Source organism: Pollicipes pollicipes, unplaced genomic scaffold (genome assembly GCF_011947565.3).
Source record: "Pollicipes pollicipes isolate AB1234 unplaced genomic scaffold, Ppol_2.1 Scaffold_2555;HRSCAF=2994_pilon_pilon_pilon, whole genome shotgun sequence".
In the NCBI taxonomy this organism is placed as follows: Eukaryota; Metazoa; Arthropoda; class Thecostraca; order Pollicipedomorpha; family Pollicipedidae; genus Pollicipes; species Pollicipes pollicipes.
The window spans coordinates 14,205,430-14,229,265 of NW_023596136.1; the positions used below are offsets into that span (position 1 = coordinate 14,205,430).

At 50.3% G+C, this 23,836-nt stretch overlaps 1 protein-coding gene across 1 annotated transcript in view; it reads left to right on the forward strand.

Annotated features, from left to right (window-relative positions):
- The first annotated feature begins 1,469 nt into the window (after positions 1 to 1,469).
- Lcch3 (Ligand-gated chloride channel homolog 3) overlaps positions 1,470 to 23,836 on the forward strand; it is a 39,789-nt gene continuing 17,422 nt past the window's right edge. The window contains exons 1-2 of the mRNA XM_037234173.1: positions 1,470 to 1,747; positions 12,039 to 12,142. Coding sequence (XP_037090068.1) covers positions 1,695 to 1,747; positions 12,039 to 12,142 — 157 coding nt within the window. The 5' untranslated portion in view covers positions 1,470 to 1,694. The remainder of the gene's footprint in view (positions 1,748 to 12,038; positions 12,143 to 23,836) is intronic.

Here is a 23,836-nt window from a genome sequence, read left to right on the forward strand (position 1 = left end):
ACCGTGAATTTTCGTGACGCCATGCAAGAAGGGGGGTGGGAGTGCGGCGCATCAAATAGATTTTCGATTCAACATTTTTTGTTGTGTCCCTTACTCCGTAATGCCACATGTTTTATATATTGTTGTAGAAATGTTGTATATTCATAGAAATTGCAAAATGTAACGCACGTGTACCACGTTACTTGACAGACTTAACCGAAGATGCAGCAGCTTCCTTCCTCGGAAAAGGTCCCCTCTTGATCCGTTTTAGTCAATATTCTGCCGCGTATGGAACATCTGCTCAACTCTCACTATCCGTTAATCGTCATTGTTTCCTTTCTCTCCCACTTTTCCCTGGTATTTCCACAAGAAATCTCGGATGATACTACCACACATGCCTTGAGGAAGAAAAAAATAAGCTTTTCTCGGGATTCCCATACTACAGTGATGAATCGCAGGAGGGTCCATAGGATGGATGATCATGCACACGGTCTAAGTAGCACTAAAAATTGGAGGCAGAAAGCTATGCGACATTACCAGAAAATACTTGGAATGAAACGTATACGATTTTCTTTAAAGCAGTTGCAAGCCTTGGGTTAAAAATGCCCCTCTTAAAAGAAAACACGGCAACGTGCGTGTACAAATTGCTCGCCAACCAGCTTTCCTACCAATTTTGATACTAACCCTAGCCACTTCTAAATCCAGCAAACACCTGCGGCAGACACACAGTGCTCTGAACAGTGGTCTGAGCATTCTGCGCCATAGACTCTGGGTTACAAAAATCCTGGTTAAAACGCTATTAGCATGGATCTACAGGAAAAATGTGTGTATCTCTTTGTAATGAAGTATAGGTTGGACGTGAACAAATGCAATAGACAGTGTGTGAGGTCGACGACATTTGTAATCTTTCATGACCATCAAAACTCACCGGACAATTTGCCGTTACGCACAGCTAAACCGAAATGCTTTTGCGTCTGTAGTTGGCGAACGTCCTGTCTGGTTTATTGATGCGTTATTGTGAGGCACACAATAGAACATTTATGTGCGTAGAAACCAAGGCACCGGGGACACTACTACCAGCTCACTGACATTATGCCACTGGCGTTGTATGGAACAGCTAGACTCTGAGAAGCCCATCACTCCCAAATTTCAGGACGCTGCCAGCGTTGCGTTTTTGGCCGTGCGCTTGCCGGCCATCGCAAAACGTCGTCCCTGCGTTTGCCTTGAGCGTTATCCAGGGCATGCAATTTACCAACCAAGCCGGCAGTTAAGCCTCGGTCCTTGAAAGCTGCCTCCTGGATGATATAGCCCTGCCAGACATTGGAAACGACCAGTACCAAACGGTCTCGATTTGCTGGAACTCGTGCCCGACCACTCAACACTCCTCCAGTCCGCCCTCTGTGATTGCACCTTGCAACTAACAGCTCGCAGTGGCGCCGCCCTGGCGGCCGCGATCGGAACGGCGCGGTTCAATCGATTGCGGACGGCGGCCGCGGCGGTTCCGTGGTTGTTTCCGCCCGAAAGTCGGACCGCGTTAACGGGCGCCGGCGGCGCGATGGGCCCGTGTCGCGGCGACAGGGCCCATGCCGAGGTAGCGGCACACCGCGTGTCGCCGCGACAGTGACGCGGCGCACGCCGCCAGGCAGTCTCGCTGTCCGCCTCGCGCCCATGTGCTGGTGAACAGCCCACGCTGAGTCCGCAGGCCGGCCGCCGCTATGACGTCACAGTGGATACTTATTGCCTTCCTCAGCCTGCTTTTGAGAAAAAGGTAAGGGGATGGGCGTGAAGGGTTGGCGAGCCAGCGGGTATGTATCGCTGAAGATTCGTTGGTGTAAACTCTGTTGTGCTACCTCTGCCGCAACCTTTTGTGTTGAGACCATAATAGGGCGCATATGAGGCGTCGAAGGCATTCGAGACAGCACGAAACAGCGCGAAACAGCACGAAACCATTTGCATGTGGTGGACTCTGAAATCATCAGCAGTTATTCCCATTGATGCACGGTGCATTGATACGATGGGCAAATAAAACGAAAATTTTGCGAGCCTTATTTCTTCCACCTTCATGCCGACTGCACCTTGCGATGGCAAAACATCAAGACGTACATCTCATCGTACACTTCCATAAACTGATAGTACAAAGGAGAACGAAAACTCTTCAGTCGTAAAATTAAACACGCGCAGAGCGTGCGTTTCTGACGTGCGGTACGAGTCAGTCCTTTTGAAGCAGGACTACGACCTCGGCTTGGCCACTGAGACTGCCCGCACATGGAGAGAGTGCAAAGCGTGGTCACCACTGCGACTTGTGAAGTCGGTACTGCCACTTCAGATGCTGAAAGGCAGGCCTCTATTACGCAGCCGCCACTTGACTCATACTGGCTCGCCCGTACATCTAAACAGACATCGACGGACGTTCTCGCGTCAGATAACAAGCTGGATTGCGCCCGCTTGTCTTATTACTCCCAGCCATCGGTCGGCCATAGGCCATCGGTCGGCGATAGGCCATCGGTCGGCCGTAGGTCATCGGTCGGCCATAGGCCATCGATCGGTCATAGGCTATCGGTCGGTCATAGGCCATCGGTCGGCCATAGGCCATCGGTCGGTCATAGGCCATCGGTCGGCCGTCGGTCGACTGGATAGCAGGTGACCAGTGCTTGCTTCACACAGCCTGCTCTGATCAACGCCCACTGATCATGACGGCGATCGTGGTATGCCGGCCCCACGCAGCTGAAGCGTTGCCGTGGCAGATACACGGCGCTCACAAAGCCCCACGTTCGCGTATGAAGCGACACCTGTGGATCACTGAGCTACTGTTGGACTCCCTGGCATCCGAATCTGTGTGACTGTTGGGTCGAAACAGCTGTTCAAAATAGCGAAATGGCCCGGCTTAAATACTTCGTTTCGCTTCCGCGAAATACAATAATTTCTGCTGATCATGTCATTAAAAATGCAGCTGTATCAAATAGCTGACGCCAGCGGAAGTCGCCATGAACGACTGCCATTATCCTGTATCCGAATATTTAAAAGATGCAGGCTCACAGCAGCGCGTCGTTCACTCCGCTGCCAAGTCACATACTGACCGCGACGGTAGTCAGCACTGCGTCGCTCAGCAGCGCTCCGGATCTCTTGGTGGCAGCGGGCAGGATCCTGATCGCGGCGGTCAGAACGGGCAGGTGAGCGGAGCGCACGCCCTCCCCGCCCCCCCCCCCCCCCCCTCCCTCCGCGTTCGCCCTGCCGCCCCTCTGATCGGCGTAGTGGCGCCTGCCCCTGTCCATATCGGCGGTACAAACGGCGGACATTGCGGCCAGTGACAGGGGCGATTCATCGGGCTGTCGCGAGACGCCTGATGACGCCGAACACGCCCTGATGACGCCGAACACCCCAGTCCGGTCGTCGTCGGACCGGCGGTGGAGGGCGGCCGTCCGCCGCTGCGCTCGGCTCCGGCTCCGGCTCCGGCTCCGCTGGGCGGACGGTACAAGGCGTTGCGGTGGCCTTTATTGACAGGTGCACGAACGACAACACTTGACGGCGAGTTCATACGGACACGGTGATGCCGAGGACAGAGGCTTTGGTCCCTCAATCCATTATCATTTGAAGGATGGCGACATCTATAATGTAGGTGCCATGAATGACAAATAACGCAAGGAAACAGAGCTCCTCGCTGCGGCGGGTATCCCAGGGTGTAGTTTCCCATTCAGTTGAGGGCTGTAGTCCTCCCGTCCCAACTTGGGCTACAGCCCCCACCCTAACTTTGAGACGAAATTGGGTCAAATCCGGGGAGAAGCCCGTTTGTTGACGATTTTTGGTAGCATGTTTCATAACATTGCGGGGCTGCACCCCAACTCACTCTGGGAAATCACGCTCCTGAGGTGTCCACGTCGTGCTGTGACACGGATAGGCTGATGATTGGTATGCAGTTCATCACACTTCTAAAAGTTATCAGTTAACACCAATGTCACGCGGCGCTGTATAGCATTTAAGCCGAGCCAGGCGGGCAGGTGGTACCGGAACCGCGAGCTTTTTAGGGTGGTAAGAGGCTGAACCATGCGAGCCAGCCTGACAGCTCGGCGTCATGCCGTGCAGTGCGGGCTAGCCTACCCAGATACATACCTTCAAGGTTGGCACGTCCAACGCTGCGCGTCCTGCGCTTGTGCAAGCGTCACAAAACATCGACATTCGTGTCGTGAGAAGTGCACACATGCATTGGCTTTTCACAACCGTGCACTTTTTAATGGAGGCTAAAACTACGTGCTGAGCAGAACCAGACCTCACGGCCGAGATCTCCGCAGACTGTCCTGCGGCCTGCCCCCATTGGTTGAAATCGTTTGGTTTGTCGGCGAACGGACCAATAGCACTCAGCGATGCTTTTTAGATACACTTAAATTAAGGCTGGATGGCGACGCAAAACCGTTTTTAAGGAACCGATGGAGCACGTGACTGGCATGTGAGCGCTTTCGGCCTCCGCGACCAGATTTTGTTACAATCGTTTTTCCCCAATGGTTTACATGGGTGGTTTCGGTTCAGTGCTGTGCTGAACATGCCTTGGTGCGTGTCCACCACCAAATGTGCCATCCAGTTCATCGCACAACTTTCCCTCCGCTGTTTCGTTGGACAACAACGCAGAGAATTATACGTGCCGCACAATGCTAGGACACGGCCGCCCGGGTCTTGGTTGAGCTTTGCTGGTGAATTGTGAACCGACCATTCTATTTCAATCGGGCCAAACAATGCTAGGACACGGCCGCCCGGGCCTTGGTTGAACCTTGCTGGTGAATTGTCAGCAAACCACTCTATTTCATTCTGTCTAGCGCCTGCTCTCAAATAATTATTGATACTATAGACGATGCAATATGGACATTTCGTTAAATCAATAGCAAATGCCACGTAGTTGCGATGGAACGGAACTACTAGACAGAACCACTACTAGAACTTTCTACTGAAACTATTTGAACTATCAGAGCTATCAGCCAGAACTACTACTAGAACTACTCATAAAGTAGATTAGTATACAATGCATCAGACACGATTCCTTTAACGTGTAATGTGAATGTGCCACATCCCCTGCCACAGCCCTTTTTAGAACGACTCTGTTACTTCATTTTGCTGCATGCGTCCTTTTTAGTAGACTACGATCCAATGCTCAAATTTTCCAGCGTACGTCTGGCTGTATGCCCGTCTGCTCGCATTTCTTTAGCCAGACGCACAGCATGGACGGTTGCACGGTTCGCCTCGACGTTTGCCCACACGGCAGGTTTAACCTTGGTGGCGATTCACATCATGGTCGTCTGACACCGCTCTTGGTCACAGCGCGCGCGAGAGGGGTGTGTGTTTGGGCATTCAGCAGGGAAACACTTTCCATGTACGTAGGTGAAGCAAAATGTGCAAAAACCAAGCCAGCGAAAGCATGTCGCAAAGCTTGGGCAACGATGAACATATCTCCAAACGCGGGGGACTGTCAGTTGGCGCAGGTACTGAAACGACAAAGAAGGCAAGTGAGTACACGCTGTGCATTACTGAGGTGTGACTTAATGTGATGTGGCTTGAGGTGATGGTGCATGGGCGTCAACGACGCCAGCTCTTCTCGCAGCACTGCAGGCATGGGCCAGAAATAAATAATGTAAATTGATGTCTTGAGTGTGCAGAAACAATTGCACAGCCAGTGTGCCTGATTGATTCAAGAGTGTTAACAGTTGACAGATGTTAACCCGTTGACGTAGCCGAGGGTGGGGTTAGACTCGGGGGATATAGATGTTGATATTTCCCCTCCCTTGATGAACAAGTGTCGGTGTCAACGACATCTGGACAGGCTGTGGCTGACTCACTCTCTGGAATTAGATGCAAGGCACGATGTCTGACTCTTCTAGGTTTTACCCACGGAGTAGCTGATATCCCGAGTTATCCCGAGCTTTCAGGGAAAGCCCTCAGAGCCTGGGTAATCTTAAGAATGTCATCGACCAGGGGTGCGCAAAAACACACCCGACACGCGCGCGAGGGATGCTGGTGAGGTGACAAGGCGCGCAGACCTGCATCCTTGTGCAGACCATTTTTATTTATCCAGATATGGCTTGAGATTGGTGTTTGTGATGCTAAAGGTATTTTACAGGTTTTAAGGAGATGCCACATTTTGTCTTACAAGAAGTTCATGGGACATCGCATACGTAACGTAACAGAGCTATGGGAGTCGTTGACTTTCTCCAGGCCATCTAAAGAATACGGTTAATGTACGCAACACAGGGTTTTTGACATCCCAGTCTCAAAATCTCCACCGTAGACCTGCTTCCCGAGCCTTAATTTGAGGCTCCAGTCATGATCTTTACCACATACCACCAGACGTCGCAAGATGCTGTCGCTTCATCAGCGGTAGGCCTCGGTTGTTGAAGGCTTCAACTAGTCGGACAGCCAGGTTAGAAGCAGGCTTTCGTGACGGGAGGGGACGTGATGTTCACGGGGCTCTTTCGGAATGTGGCTCTGCACCAGGCGAGGACTTCAGCTGACAGGTCGGCCAGGGACAGGATGGACATGCCCAGTAGTATTCCAATGAAGCCGCCCATCTCGCTTAGAAAGCTGATAAGCAGGTAAGAGCGGTGCTCCTCCACCAGCTGCTCCGGTATCCCCGACATCTGTAAGAAGATCTGCGTGGTTTTGGAGCGGGCGTTGAGGGTTTCCTTGACGTCAGAGGTGAAGACATAACGCTGATGTCGGCATGCTGACGGGCAGTGACAGTCTCTGGCGTGTCTCGGAAATTCTATGTCAGACAGCGACGGAGCCAGCGAACATCCTGCCAGGTGAGGAAAGTCCTTTCGCATCTGAGGCAACGAACAGTTCTGGGTCTTTTCGGTGAATGCGTGGAAGCAATCCAGCATGCATGTCTCGTAGTGGTAGCCGGCAGCCGATCTGCATTCAGAGCGTTTCAGGTTTTGTTTTATTTGGACGTACGAGGTCGCAAGAAACCGGGCTTTCTTTGAACATCGCAGATCGATATGCTGATCTGGCTGCAACGTCTTGACACCCATGTTCGTCCCGAGAAGGTGTCGTCTGGGGTGGATGTAGACACGATGGTCCCAGGATGCAGATACGTCCTCTTTGCCTCTCATATATATTGCGAGTTCAAACTTTTTCCTGCTATCTATCTCAGCCAGCTGGCCCCAGGTGACGTTTGGCGTGAAGGTGTGGCACAGGAAACGTTCGTTGGAGACCCAGGAGCGCCAGGTTCCCGACTTCACCGCGATGGTCCCCCCTGGGTAGTCGATGTCTGCGATCCTGCGGCAGCCGGGGCGGCAGTACTTCAGCTGGTCTTTCAGCGACATGCTGGCCATCCAGACGCGGCCTGCCACGGTTACATTGCGCAGGCGTCGGATCTCTCTCGAGTACCAGTCGTACCTCGCGCCGCACACCGTCACGCTGGGCACGTCAACATCCGGTCTGGGCGTTAGTGTGAGCGTCATGGAGATGGGCTCGCTGAAGAACAGCTGCAGCAGCTCGTGGCACTGGTAGCCGGCCAGCACGGCGCAGCCGAGCACCAGCAGGGAGCGGGCGCGCGCCGCCGGGGTCCGAGCCCAGTCCGGTAGCCGGCGCATGGCGAAGCGTGAGGAAGCACCCCGTCCGCCCGGCTCGGGGCTAGGGGCGTAACTGCGTCCGAAACCGCCAAACCGCCTCGCTCACTCACGGCAACATTCGAATATCGATTGCAGACGAGCTGGGCCGAGCGTCGAGCCGTTAGCTCGCAGCGTACCCTGTGACAGTTTCGCTTTTTAGAATGAAGTGAATGCAGCGGCCTAGCTGAGCAGCTCAGGAGGGCGGCTACCAGCACATCTATAAGCCTGTCGTTCGTCACCTCTTAACACCTCCGGCGGGGAAATTAAAGGTCACTAATGGCCACACTCAGCGGGTCCAGCGACGTTAATAATGAACATATGGAACATCCAGGCCCCAGTCACGTCTGCACACATCGGTTTACGCGGCCATGTTTCAGGAGACTCTGACATCTGTCTCTGTCATAGTTTGCGTGATCGATGCCGCAGGGTAGGATGCATGCGCGCTGTTGGCGCTCAATATTTTATAGCAGGGGCTGACGATGAACAAGGTCGAACTTTGACGCTGTTTGTTAGACAAAGTGCACTGGGAAGCGCCCACGGCAGGGCGTCCATCAGCCGGCACGAAACGATGCGGGCCCTTCATCACAATGGCGACGCGGGCGTTCATGAACCGGCACGAAGACAAGCGATACATACTGCATTATGCCAACCACACGCGCGAGGTGGCCTGACGCGCAGTGGTCGGCTCGCCTTACGCAATTATAGTTCGGATATGGCTTTTCAAAGAAGGCCAGCCGGCCGTTGGCTTGATAATATCCTACTGACAACAGGGCGACCAGGAGTTGTGGAGATCGACGGCATGCAAAGAAAGTATTTTGATGGGGATACGAAGCAAGGTATTAATGTAAAAGATAAGACATCGAAATATGTTAAGACCTGTGTGAGCTTTTCTAGCCTTATGACATATTTAAAGTGTACAGTAAGTGTTGTCATGTTGTGCACTTATCGCATACTATAAATGATACTACTCACACAGAATGCATTCGCTGCTGGCACCAATGAGATGTAAAATGCGTAACAGTTGCGCGAAAATTTTAAGGTTGTCTACATTTCCAAATTTGTTTGTGCTATAAGAAATGGCTCGAAAATCCATTGGTTGTGGTGGACATCATGACATCATGGCTTTTTATTTATTTGGGGAAGCGTTGTGGAACCATGGCCAGGATGGTACCCCTTTAATCCTGATATGTTGGTGTCTGGTTGCGATAAACACATATAGGAAAAGGGTACTCAAATGTGTTCGGCATTTCGACAGGCACACAGCATTACCACCATTCATATCGCATCAAGTCATGACGACTTGACTGCAGGCAGCAGAATCAAGTGGAATATCTAAATCTCGAAAATCGTGGTGTATTTATGACATAGCCGAACGTCGCTGGATGTGGACCGGTTGTTTTAAGTCAGAGGTCCATGTCGAGGTCTATGATCACGGGTCCACTCGCGTACTACGCACATTCAGATGTGATCGCTTTTGTCTTCTCGTTTTCTTCCGTACTGATTTCTTTTGTTATCTTTTAGGGGAACTTCATTTTATTTTGCCCGCTAGAGGTGCGACATCAAAAAGTATCGACCATTCCCTGGCGCGTGCCGTGTGGGGATTGAAGGTCCCGACCGGCGCCGCACGGAGCCGGTACGCGATTGGTGTTTCAAACAAGGCCGTGCTAGGGATGCAACATGGAGTATCACTAAAGCGACGACGCGCTTCAATTCAAATTCATCTGAAAGCGGGTGTTTGAACCTCATTTTATCACAAAAGTACAAGAACATTTTCTTTATAAAGCTCAGCAAACCTTTTTTATGTGAGAGACTCATGCAGCTATAACTAGTTATTTGCTTACCTTGCTATTGCAAGGTTTGAAACATCAGTATGTAAAAAACTGATAGATTAGTGTGGGCCAAATACACCACGGATGGGCTAACTCCACATTGTTGGGGAGGGGGGTAGAGCAGCTCGACGTCCACCCCTGTGGGACAACTGCCGATAAGCGTGGGCATAACATAAAGCAGCCGAGGTGGCGACTGTGGGAATTGGCAGATTTTTGTTGAGCGGATTTTTGCGTGGTCCCTTCGGTTTGCTATCTCTACGCTGTTGTGAGCGCGTCATGAGCAGTCAGCGAATGTCATTAAGCGCTCTGTGTGGGATTCGGCGCTTTCACTCGCTTCGCCAGAACGAGGGGAATGCGTTCGACAATTTCGATTGTCTCTGTGGTTGTGGAGTACAATCCTCGCGTTCTGAAAGCTGTGGGCCCCATCTGTGACCTTACTTATGGCCACTAAATGAAAAAGCCGAACGGAAATCTGCATATGTTAGTGAAGGTCTTCCAAAACTGGTCGGGTGATATCCGAGGATGGGAGCGTTCGGGCATTGCAATATCACATTTAAGCCATTTGCTGACCTGGGGGTTGATGTAAGGTCACCTATTGAAACAAAATAGCTGGTCATTCATTTTTGATTGAATGATGCAGGTTTCAGGGTTCTCGGCTGGGTAGTTTTCAAGGAAATGGTGTGTTAAATGTACGAAATATTACGTTTTGACACTATTTTATCTGCGGCCTGACCCAAGGTCGCCAAACTGAAAAGCCATCACAAAATTGCTTATCAAAATTGATTGATGAAGGTTTTGAGAGCAACCGGTCCAAAGTTTTCTCAGCATGGGATCATCAGCATACGTCGTGATAACATCGGGTCATTTCGTGACCTTTGTCCTCGCCCTCAATCATCGAATTGAAGAGCCACCCGTAGAGTACTTCCTCTGAATCCATTGGTGCATGTCTGAATCACATCTAGTCAGTGTTTTTGAATCAGGGATTGACAGTATTTTCCGAAACCCTCGTGGAATAGGAGCAACGAACTTTGCAACCTGTTTCAACCATACACATGATTTTGGGTATTTAAAGTAAAATGATAACAGAAATTATGCTAGTTTGGGAGCACAGGAATGTCAGCAGCCCACGTCAGCAAAAAGACCCCACGTTGAAGGGGTCGTTAGCTAATAACAATAGAACGTACACAGCTATGCATGCTAGGCTATTTCCAAGTGCAACGAAGACACCAGACCGATACGGCATGGCTCGCTGCTCCGGCGTGCACTGGCAGTGAGAAACACCAGACCGACACGGCATGCCTCGCTGCTCCAGTGTGTACTGGCACTGAGAAACACCAGACCGATACGGCATGCCTCGCTGCTCCGGTTGGCAGTGAGAAACACCAGACCGATACGGTATGCTTCGCTGCTCCGGCGTGCACTGGCAGTGAGAAATACCAGACCGATACGGCATGCCTCGCTGCTCCAGTGTGTACTGGCACTGAGAAGCACCAGACCGATACGGCATGCCTCGCTGCTCCGGTTGGCAGTGAGAATCACCAGACCGATACGGCATGCCTCGCTGCTCCGGCGTGCACTGGCAGTGAGAAACACCAGACCGATACGGCATGGCCCGCTGCTCTGGCGCGTACAGGCAGCGAGAAACACCAGACCGATACGGCATGGCTCGCTACTCTGGCGTGTACTGGCAGTGAGAGACACGACAGGGTCGCAAGACGATTGAGACAAAACAAAGCGGTTATCATTAAAACATGTATGGCGGGTACGGGTATGACGAGGTATGGCGGATACGGGTATGACGGGGTATGACGGGTACGGGTATGACGGGATATGACGGGTACGGGTATGACGAGGTATGACGGGTACGGGTATGACGGGGTATGACGGGTACGGGTATGACGGGGTATGACGGGTACGGGTATGACGGGGTGTGACGTGTGTGTAAGCTATGTATGTCTAGTAAATATGACAGGGTTGCTTTTGGAACCCCATTTATGACCTGGCAGTTGTGTCAGTTAGAAGCAAATCATGATGTTAACACAATGCTTGAATATTTCGATTGTGCTAATTATCAGAGACCGATGGCCTAGTATTTTTGTTCGCGCGTTGGAAAAATGGGCGTGCACTTTTTGGCTTTCTCCTAACAGGTAAAAAGACACCGTAAACTGATTTTGGGAACACTAAACAACATAATGACTCCCAGGAAGATTACAAAAAGAACGTAGTTAACAGATGCTCGACGTGCCATGCCCGACAACGTCGTGGCCGGCTAGACCCTCTATCGCATGAGTCCTGACCAAAGGGTTGCCAAAAGGCGACATTTATCCGAGGTAGTTCACCACCGTATCTCACGCGGAAAGGTCGTTGCGGCCCTTCCAAGATGCCAGTTAATGAAATGCAGGAGAGTGAATTACTACTAAATGTGCTAACTGAGAGTGGCATGCTTAACGCCTGACTTTAAAAAAGCCGAGGAAAGGTTTCACTGTATATAACTTTCTTGTGCTATGCATTTTTGTTTGTCTTCACACAGAGATTATGATATATTTTGTTTGATGAGGGATCACTCCGTCTACTTTTATTGACAAGTACGTGAGTGCTTGGAGTTATTTAATGACGGACGTATGTTGTTCTGTTTCAGTGATGTCAAATGCGGCACTAGCGTGGAAAGACTTGTTAATGTGACGCAGACCATCTATAAACTGCTAGAAGGATATGACATACGTCTTCGTCCCAACTTTGGTGGTAAGTTGCCAGCCCGTCTGCCCAGAGCATGTAGCATTCGTTTGTGTTGAGTCACAAACATGTATTGCGCAATATGTAATTTGGGTAGTCTTTGGTCGCGATGCTTTGGGCCCAACCTGCCAGCTTTTTATTTCAGATTTTTTAAATCTGGCAAATGCTCACTGTACCTCCTGAGCACGATCTGTTTTCAACCAACTGCTCACTGTCAGAATCTTCGGCCATCCGCTGCGATCATACTCGCCGGTTTCAGGGGACGAATCCACCACATAAACCCTTTTTGAATCTAAGTGCAAACGTATGAGCCGGAGGCAGATAAAAATTTCAAAATAGCATCTTGTCTAGGTCAGCGAAAAAGGAATAACCATGGTTAAAATAGTTTTAACACGTAGTTATCCTTGCGCGGTGCGATTTGAAAGTAATGCGAATCGAAGTTACTGGTTCTGTCACTGACAGCACGTGTCTCTAGATGTGTCAAGCATCACTACCCGATGCCTCGTCCAAAGAAATGTTTCGCATTGTTCGTGAATTCAGTTGAGCAGTGCATGGCTTTAAAACCGTCTCTAAATGCAGTTTTCAGTCTATTCTTTCTTATCGGCTTAAGAGATAGCCCGTGGTACAAATGTGGAAATATGTGATACACCGCGATTATGAGGGTAAATACAGTTGACAGCGATCAGCCGATGAGAATGACAATGTATCATCTGTGACAAGCATTAGCATCATTCGTGACAATTATTTAGGATCAACACCGACCGTGGCGGACTCTTAAGGCTCTGTCTTTACTCACGCCCTGAATGTACAACTTTTCGATTCATTTTCACTTCATCCAATTATATTTAATGCATGCTGCCAACTTATTTGCATATCGCATGGCTCCGGTAGATTATTTCCATATCGTATGGCCCGAAATGCCCAAGTTCTTCGAGCTAAACAAGGAATACGCGATGCCCCATCTCCGTACACTCACAACAACCCAGACGTGGATTAGACAGTAGCAGCACTTAGCTTAAGCACCTCCCCAGGACACAATTGGGGCGTGGCTAGCACACCTGCTTCCCCCTCCCACGCTGCTGTGCGCAGTTGGCCGTATGTCAGCCCCTCCCCCCAAAGGTGTCCTGAAGGGCACCCAAACGTGTATGTACATACGTATGGATGCACATACATCGCCTGTGACGTAGGAGTCCAACACAGCACCATCTGCCCACCAACTGAACAAACATGGCGCCACAGAATTGCACAGACACAATATCTGAGTGCATTTCAGAAGACAACACCAACGCACAGAAGCATTCGGATCGTTTTGCATGGGCCTGATTGCACTCGAAGTACGTACTTCGCTGAATTGTTACTACAATCCTGGGCCTACCGGAAGCTAAATGGACACCATCACTCCATTTCAACGAGCGGATGTCTTAGCGCGGGTGCGCCGCCGGTGTGCCGTGGCATCGCCGGACGGTGCCGGTGCGTGACTCGCGTCACGTGACGCGCGGTGGCCGTGGCCGTCACCGGCGGCGGGCGGGGCCCGGCAGAGCTCGAGGTCCGGCGCCGGCCGGGACGCACGGCCGCACGGAGCGCGCGTCCTGAGGAGGCCCGATCGATGGTGTGCGATCGCCCTGCCGGGCGCGGCCCGACCTGAGCGCGCTGACGTAACAATTCCCGGCGCCGCCGCCGCCGCCGCCGCCGCCGCCGGTGGCGCGTGGAAACCGATGGCCCTGGCCCGGCCGGCAACCAGTCGCGCTCGGGCGGCCAGAGCTGCTGATCAGCTGCAGTTTCCAAGACCTCGTCAGCTGTAGGAAGAACGGGAGATTTCCTGCCAAGAATGGGCGGATAAATATTGGGATATAGTTATGACTTACACACACACACACACACACACACACACACACACACACACGCACGCACACACACACACACACACACACACACACACACACACACACACACACACACACACACACACACACACACACACACACACACACACACACACACACACACACACACACACACACACACACACACACACACACACACACACACACAACACACACACACACACACACACGCACGCACGCACGCACGCACGCACGCACGCACGCACGCACGCACGCACGCACGCACGCACGCACGCACGCACGCACGCACGCACGCACGCACGCACGCACGCACGCACGCACGCACGCACGCACGCACGCACGCACGCACGCACACGCACGCACGCACGTGACGCCCGGTGCCGCGGGCGTCAGAAGAAAAGGCTTTATGGCAAGGACATCAGTCAGCAGTTCCATTTATGTGGTTTTCCATGTAGCGATGCATTGCGTATCATCATCAGGACGAGTACAATGGTACAAATTCAATCAAGTTACAATGAAATGACAATGGCATGACAACGGCATGACAACGGTCACAGTTACACAACTGAAAACGACCTCTGCGCATAACAGGACAGATTAAAAAATGCAAAAAAGTCACGCGACGAAATATCCTTCGGATTTCATATGAACAAAAGACTATCTTATGATTCGCAAAGGGTATGCAGACCCCATGATATTCAATGACGGCTTGTGTTGGGGAATATGAAGCGATTCTAAAATCCTAGTATCATGAGAATGGCTGCAACGTCCTAAAACGAAAAAGTTATCAATGTTAAAGTGAGTGTCACACGCAAAGGAATGGTCTCGGATGCGTTAAGAGTCTGGGTTAGCCAGAATGCTACCTGTACGGTCAGACCTTCCCCAAAGTTGCTGCACCCTCTAATGCAAATTACAAAGTTTGAATAGCATGGGTTAAACCCACATAAGATGCTCCACACGAAGGACAACAATATTTATAAATGACTGCAGAGACAGAATATTTGGGAAGCTTGTCTTTTAACTTACAGAAAGATCAAGCAGTAGAAAAGCGTTTTGTGCAAGATTTTTTGGCGTTTGTTCTGGAGAATATTTTAGAGCGCGTTGCGCAAACGAAAGGATGGCGGCCGTGCGGTAACGCCCTGGGCATCAACTGGCGGCATTCACGTATTTACCAGCGGCGGTAGGTTTACGGTGCACTTCCATCACAAAAGATTCGTTACTCGCGTCAACAGCGATGTCAAAGAATGGTAAACGGATGTCGACACTCAGGTCAATTGTAAATCGTAATAGCGATTGCCTCTGCATAGTGACCTGCAGTTCATGAAGGTGGGCCTCGTCTCCAACATCAACAAATATGCCATCGACATATCTGCAGTAGATATGGGGCTCAAAGTTCAGGCTTTTGAGGGCATGGTTCTCCAGCCAGCTTATGTGCATAATAGCGAACAAGCACCCGAGCGGTGGCCCCATCGCGGCACCACCCACTTGACGGCAGACTTTTTTCGTTTGGGCAACAAAGGGGCTCCTCTGTGGTGCAGAATCGGCGCATTTTTTTCTAGGATGGATCGTGACAGTCTCAATGGTGGCAAGGCTGACTGATTGTGAACGCAGCCTAGTATAATTTGCATTGTTCTATCAACAAGCACGCTTCTGAGCAAACGTCCCACGCCTTCTGAAGCAAGTAAACCACTAGGATTGCTAGCCTTGCTAATGTCAACGACCTCTCTTCTTGATTTCGCGTTATGCTCTGCCGGTGTATAGGGTTCAATCATGCCATTTAAATTGCCAACTGATAGCTAGGCGTGTGGAGTTGATATTTATTTGGTCTCATGGAGCCATCCGCGTTGTGTGCTTTTACATTACCGTAGGCATGGTCTGGGTTTTATTCACCGGTGACCTATACGAAGTGCTGCCCGCCCACTAGCTTAATAGTTGGCTGTATAATCTGTTAACTGATGGCTCACGTTTGATTGTGTATTGTAAAGCGTGCCTCGTATTTTTCGTCATTGTGGAATGATTTTCGTCCAACGGTCTTATATTGCTTTCAGAAAAGAAAACGATTGCCATTGAAACCTTAGCTGGCTTAAACCAGCAGAAATGATCATAGGCAAACTGATTTATGACTTACCGAAAACAACAAATGATTTAATTCGAACAGTTCAGCAAACGCACAAGAAAAACTTATTAATTGTACACCTCCCCGTATATAATAAAATTGGCATTAAGGACAGCATATTGCCTAAGTACACGAAAATAGGAGATGCATTTATATATATATATATATATATATGTGTGTGTGTGTGTGTGTGTGTGTGTGTGTGTGTGTGTGTGTGTGTGTGTGTGTGTGTGTGTGTGTGGTGTGTGTGTGTGTGTGTGTGTGTGTGTGTGTGTGTGTGTGTGTGTGTGTGTGTGTGTGTGTGTGTGTGTGTGTGTGTGTGTGTGTGTGTGTGTGTGTGTGTGTGTGTGTGTGTGTGTGTGTGTGTGTGTGTGTGTGTGTGTGTGTGTGTGTGTGTGTGTGTGTGTGTGTGTGTGTGTGTGTGTGTGTGTGTGTGTGTGTGTGTGTGTATCATGCATGCTCCACTAAAAATGATTGCTGACTCAGCATTGAAAAGCTTTTTATACATCATTCTAGTTTCCGGGCTTTTTTACTTAGCGTTATGGTTTAGATGAAAGCTGGTTCGCACAACGTCACTCATATGTTCGTCGCTGTATGCATTGTTACGTTTCGAGATCTGACCTCATCGCCGGGGCAACTGCGATGGCGCAAGAAAAACGCTCGAGTTTTAACGGATGAAAACTGTGCGCCACTATTGGAAATCATCTTCTGGTATGGATGACGCAAATAAAGCATGACTTATTGAAATGAAACATAATCCTTCTTTACTTTGATGCATATTAAGTACATTCATAATGGGAGCACCACAAAGACGCAAACATATTGTCACGATCAAATCAGTAGCGCTCACCGCTCACCACTTGATAGTTCAAGGGTTGTACCAGGATTTGTTTGCCTGTTAAGGGCTGGGGAGACTTCGCTAATGTATTTGGGAAAGTATATTCGTTAACAAACTCTCTTCAGCCCTAAACAGACAAACAAATTCTGGTACAACCTTTGAACTATTAGGTGGTGGGCGGTGAGCACCATTGATCAGAGAGCTTGAGGATCTCAAAGGTAAGAATGTACAGATTGACGAACATGCATATATATATATATATACATGTTTTGGAACATTTTTGCAGAATCCTTTCTTTTATGCATGTTTGGTTAAGAATGACTGCTGACTCGGCATTGACGAGCTTTTTGACGAGTAAGAAGTAAGTTTTGAGCTTTAAGGATGAAAATTGCGCGTTTATATCTTGAGAACATATTCGATTAAGCAGAAGATAACTGAAGTAGGACTAATTCAAGTGAGAAGAAATCCTGCTGCTGCTTTGATGCATATAAAATGCACCGACAATAAAAAAACACTATAAAAACACGAACAAATTGCAACAATCACATCTTTGTTACTTACCGCTCACCATCTCATAAACTAAGGTTTGTGTAAGATTTATTTGTTTATGACTGGAGTGAGCTCACTAATAAATATGCTTTCCCAGCTTTGAAGGCGTCTTCTGTCATTGCGCGCCTGGAGAATGGCAGTGTCGTCCGTTAGTTGATGTGTAAATGTCTCGTCATGTCCGTGTCGCATGTGGTCCAGAGGTGCCCCGTCACGTAAGTGCATTGTCAGGCGTCGTGAGACTGCCGTGGTCACACCAATGTAGTGTGTGGGACGAGGCTTCCAGCCTGCGATATTGTATTTGAATTGATACACTACGTTGGTGCATTTTAGTTTGTCGGTTTGTCTGGGCTGCTTCTCATAAAAAGTTAGAGACTTTCCTATTGCGATGATAAATGGCAATGTCAATTATGTGGCCGTTCTTGCCTTTTGGATGTCGAGAGATGATTTCCGGCATAACTGTTTTGTTTTCTTTGGAGGCAGATGTCAGTTGATTTTGATAATGTAGTTGGTAGGTGAGTTGTTTATGTTGTGTTGCTTTGTTGGTAAAGCGTCTCGTCATGTCGTTGTGTTTCGCTGTCAGCTTTTTTCGTCGGAATCTGAAAAATCGTTATTCGCCAAAATGTGTCGATGTGTACCAATTCCGAAAATAATCCTGTTAAATCAGGGCAATGCTTAAATACATGTCGAAGGAATGGCCTTATGACGCTAATTTTGTAAAGCCAAGGACATTCATTGTCAGCACTCAAGCACCGTTGTTAGTCTGCTTTCAGTATACAGTCGCTCTAAATCCCTGCCTTTGTTCATCAACAGTCACAGCAAGAAAGGCATTTTGGTTTGCACACTAAGTTCTTTTGTGAATTTTAAATCACATTGCTCTTCAAGTGTGTTTTTTAGACGTCCCAGTTGGTCAGTGTCCCAAGCCTCTACAAAGATATCGTCTGCAAAGCGACAGTAAATGGCAGGTCTTATGTCGTCATTTTGCTGATGAGACAGAAGCTTCTGAGACGTTGGAGCTGGTGGGAGCTGGGACGATGGAGCGGTGGAGCTGCTGGTCGGTTGTGCTGATGAGACAGAAGCTTCTGAGACGGTGGAGCTGGTGGGAGCTGGGACGATGGAGCGGTGGAGCTGCTGGTCGGTTGTGCTGATGAGACGGAAGCTTCTGAGACGGTGGAGCTGGTTGTAGAACGTGGGCTGTTGCATCAGCAAAGCTGCCCGCCGTGGAGATATTGCAAACGCGAGCCGCTGCTGGACGGGCAGTACAACTGATGAAACGCTTAGGCTGTTACAACAGCAAACGTTTCTTCAAGTCCAGTGACGAGTCTCTGATGGACGTAGTCAAATCTCTGATGGACGTAACGGATAGGGCAGTGATAGACACCTACTACATGGGAAAGACACCAAATACATGTCATCAGCATGCCCGTCTGGATCACTTATTTGGTGCCCATTATCTGTTATAACGATCAGCAAAATATCATATATGATATTTCACTGTCAGTATTTTAACCTTATCTTACTGAAGTGTGTAGCGAAGTTTATTTCAGTCGGAACACCAGGTAGCACAATTGTATGCCCCCGTTTTGCTTTGTCTTTTTGTTTTTGTTCCTTGGCAAAGCGGGCACCATGAGCTGCAGCTTTTTGGTGCTGGACTATACCCAATACTGAGCAGAAATTCTCATAGATCTAGGATCTATTCAAATTTGTTCCAGCTCATTCAAAGCCTCCGTGGTGACGAATGGTGGCTAGGTAAGTAAAGAGTATCGCAGGCCCTCCAAAATCTATGAATATCGACGCCCTGTCTGTCGACGCCCTTTATTAACTTTTTATCTCATGTTTCACAAAAAGTGGTGTTGTCTAGTGTAGTCTTCAAGCGACTTATTTGTACTCCTGAATCAAATTGTTTCAAAACTACCCGCGTTCGATTCGTTGAGATCTGTATCAGATTGCAACATGACAGAATGATATCGGCTATCAAAAAAATCCAAAGACCGTTGCCTCTGTTCGTCCAATTTCCAGATAAGACTCACAAAGTTTTTGAAATTCAAAAAATTTCAACTTCAAAGACAGTCCGGTCAGCTCAAGCCAGATCACTGTTGGGGGCTCCATCGACCTGCGGACCCTCCCGTCAAACATAGCGAGCAATCATTCTCAGTTCATTTGGGTTGGTGAACGTTGAGTTCAGTCGAATCTAAAAACCATGCGCTCCCGATTATTACTTCAATCAAGCCATCCAATCCACAAGTTCACCTCAAATTATGCATTTGTCCAATCTGTGAAATGCTTCACTGCCTAGCCTGGCCTGTGGATGGCACTGGTGGACGCTGGGCGCCGGCCGGGCCGGGCCGGGCCGGGCCCGACAGACGAGCTGTCGCTGCTAACAGCGGCCTGCCAGGAGACCTGCGCCGGCTGATTCGCGCCGACAGGAGTGGCTGGTGGGCTGAGCGGAGTGGCCGACTGATGGTGCGACGGGCCTCGGTCCGGCGGCCCCTCCGGTCGGGCGAGCCGCCGGCGGCGACGCAGGGACGGGCGCTGGGAGGGCCGGGAGAGCTGGAGAGGACTCCCGCCCCGCGACTCCGTGCCACTACCAGACAGGACTCGCCCCGCTGCTCTATACCATTTCCAGAGGTTGAAGGCTATGGGTTGAAATCGTTCGAAGATGTGATCAGTAATTACCTGGGAGCTCTTAAGTCATGGCCTATTAACCCGCGAGTGATTAGGAGGCTTTTTGTGCTTACGCACTGTAGACGGAAGAGAGGGAGAAGGATATGCTGTTAATGAGACAGAGTATTAGGCACCTTTCTCCTAACCGCGACTGTTCCCCCCCCCCCGCCTCCTGGTCCCACCCGATCAGGCTGCTTGCCCCCCCCCCCCTGATCCGCAGCCTGACCAGGGTCACCGCCGCTAGCGCGGCGGAGCGGACCGGGGCGACGACGGCCGGTGGCACGCGCCGTGACGTCGGCCGGAAGGTGATCACGGTCGATCACCAGCCGACGGTCGGCCCCGGAAGCGTCGCCGGCGACGACACGCTGCGGCGCGGCCGACGCGTCGACCGCCGGCGCCGCTGGCTCCGCGGCGGCCGGCCGGACCGCCCGGCGCGGCGATGGTCGCCCGTCGGGGAAACGACGCGCTGGCGCGAGGTGCGGGTCCGGTGGAAGCGGGTCCGCCCGGGGGGGGTGGAGACGGCAGGGCTCGAGGGGCTGTCGACAAGACGAGCGGAGGCTTCCCTCCGATCCCGTGGGTGCAGCTGGAGACAGTGCTGCGCGGTGGGGAGGGGCGGTGCCCACTGGGGCACCCACCGGTCGACGGGCGCCGAGCGACGGCAACGATTACCCATTGTCAGGACTTTTTGCTCGACACAGTCGGAGACGTACGAGGAGAAAGGCGGGGACGACGCGACGGGCAAGCTGAGCGAACGCCAACGCCCGAAAGATAAGAGAGAAGAGGCAGAGTGCGGCGGTATGGAGAGGTCAGAAAGTGGGGTGAATGACTCCCGGAAGACAACACAACAAAAAATGGCGACGGCGGAAGATGTCTGAGTCTGCACCCGAGAAGGAATGATGAGTAACGAGAAAAGTTCTGGTTGGAAAATATTACGCCAAATGTCCTGCCGCGACCCCTTGTCCTCACGCGCGACCCTCACTCGTGTGGGCTGTGTATCGAGTCAGGAAGCAGACAAAATGCAATTCCCAACAGCGCTGCTATCGGAACGCGTTCACAAGACTTCACTGGCATCAAAAGCGTATTAGATATCCCTGGCGCTCGGAAAGCACTTCACGCTAGCAAAAGACCTTGGACCCAGTCTGCAGATACTGCCTGCCGTCGGCACTGTGTGGCGTCGGCGTCGGCTTCCGCAGACTTCGATGACCTCCAATCCGAGGGTTTTAACTGGAACCCAACGTAACATGTCATTTGTTCTGCGTGAGTGAAGAAGATTGCCGTGCGCTGGCTGAATAGCTGAGCGGAAAGCTGCTGATGGATTTTTTTGGCCGGTGAATGTTTTCTGGACTAATAGTGTCCTGCTATGCGTCACGAATCTCCATCTCATAAAGCTCGTTGTGATGCTGGCGTAGAAGATTGGGTGTACGTGTTACTTTTTATTCCTTCATCTGGCAGCATTCATCTGCATTCAGGCATTTGTGCGGCGCGTGATGAGCGCAAAACAGAAACTGGCTCGTAACCGCTCAGTCACGTTGAGTCGCTTTTATATAGCACGCCGTCTCAGTCTCAGGTGTGGTACCTGTGGAGGTCACTGATTTAAGTTGGCTATAAATACGGCATGCATGCCTATTGTGGGCAGGGGCGGATCCAGGATTTCACCAAGGGGAGGGCCACACAACATTGTGGGGCTCCCTGGAGTTTGGGGCCCCCTTCAAAAAAATCATTGCATTTCGGTCATTGCATTTTAGGATAAGTTGGATATAACATATATTTATACTTATTCATTTATTTAATGCATGTGGAAACCCATCTTACTGTGCACAGCCCTGTAAAGCTAGGCGTGCTACGTATGTGTATGCATAGGGCTAGATCATTTTCTACAGATGATTTTAAACACTGTGATTTTGAGGCTAAGTGTTTCGAAACAACAGGTATAATAAATTTAAGTTGGCTGCTAACAGCCATCAAAACCAAGTGTGGGCTTGGTTCCTGGCTTATGTATTTACGGCTAGCCGGCTGAACGATGTAATCAACTGATGGCTGAAAGCTAATGCAGAATTTTTCCTTTGTTATAAAGGATTTCAACATATCCCAGCATTCAAAATATGTTAGGAACGTGGTACACTAGTATGAGTGTCATACACTCAATAGGCTATGGAAATGACATGGCGTCTGTGGCATGTCAAATTACGTTCGGCAATGGCACGTAAAAATTTATCGGCGCATGTTCGACTGCTGCTTTAAGGCGAAGGCACCAAGGCCAGTAGGGACGGAACCTGAGCGATCACGGTTGCTGCAGGAGGCTAACAAAGGGCTCCCGCCAACAAGCATAGGGTCCTCGGGGCAAGCAAAAAAGAACCCAAGACCAACGTGGTGGGCCCCTAAACAACCGGCAGTGCCCAGGTGGGCTGACATATAAGGCACCGGCCAGAGCACAGGACCCTCCGAGCAAAGGGGCATTATCCAAGTTCATAAATTAGTGCTCCTGTGCGATCAAGAGTGCGCGGGCAGGTTAAAAACACGAGCCTCGATAGGAGTGAAAAGTCTTCCGCGAATGAGACTAAAGGGAGAGAGCTCTCGATCAAAATAGAGGGCCCCTGAGCGCCGCGTGTCCCTGTGCCTTACCTCATCAGAGCCCTAGCGACAGCACAAGGCCCTTCAAGCAAGTCGAAAGAACCCGAGAGTTATGTGAAGGGCCCCTGAGTGACTTAGTGTACCCTGACATATGGGGCCCCGGAAAAGCGTACTGAGCCTTTCGGGCAAATGGGAAGAATCCGTGGAGGAAAACCTGATCGATCAGCAGTGCTCAGGCATGGAGGCAGATAGCGTCTCAACAGCACCCTGGGCCCTACGAGAAAATGCAAAGAGATCAAGGGAAACGTCGAAAGCTCCTTAGCGATCAGATTGACACAGCAAGTGGACATATAGGGACAGGCAGCCAACAGCGTAATGCCTCTAGACAGCGTAATGAACCCCAAAATTCCCCCCACCCCCCGGCAACACTTTCTCAATCAGTAAAGAAGGAACTTCGTCTGCTTATGAACTCTTTACTTTTGCTAGCAACTGTTCTTGGTTGTCTGTAGGCCCAAAGGCATCCAGTTATGTTGTGCTTTTTACGTAAGAAACTGCGTCCGTCTGGCCGGTTATAGGCCCATTCGGAGCCTTTAGGTCCCCTCGGCGTGGTCCATGGGGCATGTGGTCCAGAGATGACCCCCAATGATGAAGTGCGCCCGAGTAGGTTAAAAAATAGGGCTCCCAACAAGAGCGTGGGGCCCTCCATTCTATTGGGAAGCACCGAAGACCTTATGTAACTGGCCCCAGAATGATGGGATGTGCCCGCGCAGCTTAACAGAAGGGCCTCGACAAGAGCGTAGGGCCCTTCATTTGATTGGGAAGGCGACCAAGACCAAGGCTAAGCTCAAAATACGCTTTTCGAAACTGACTCACCTGGCTTATGGAATACTGTTGGGTTTGATGTTTTGGTTGAACTGGTTCCGCTACGTTTGGTTTTGGTGGTTAAGTTGTGTTTGGTTGGTTTGTGTTGGTCTGGGCTATTTCGCTGGGTTATGTTAAATCTGGCATTGGTGGCTACCAGCCTATGCAGTTATGTCCGTAAACTGCTGAGATGACAAGATGTCAGTGAAGGTTAGCCTGTATCAGGTTTTGTGAGGTTGGCA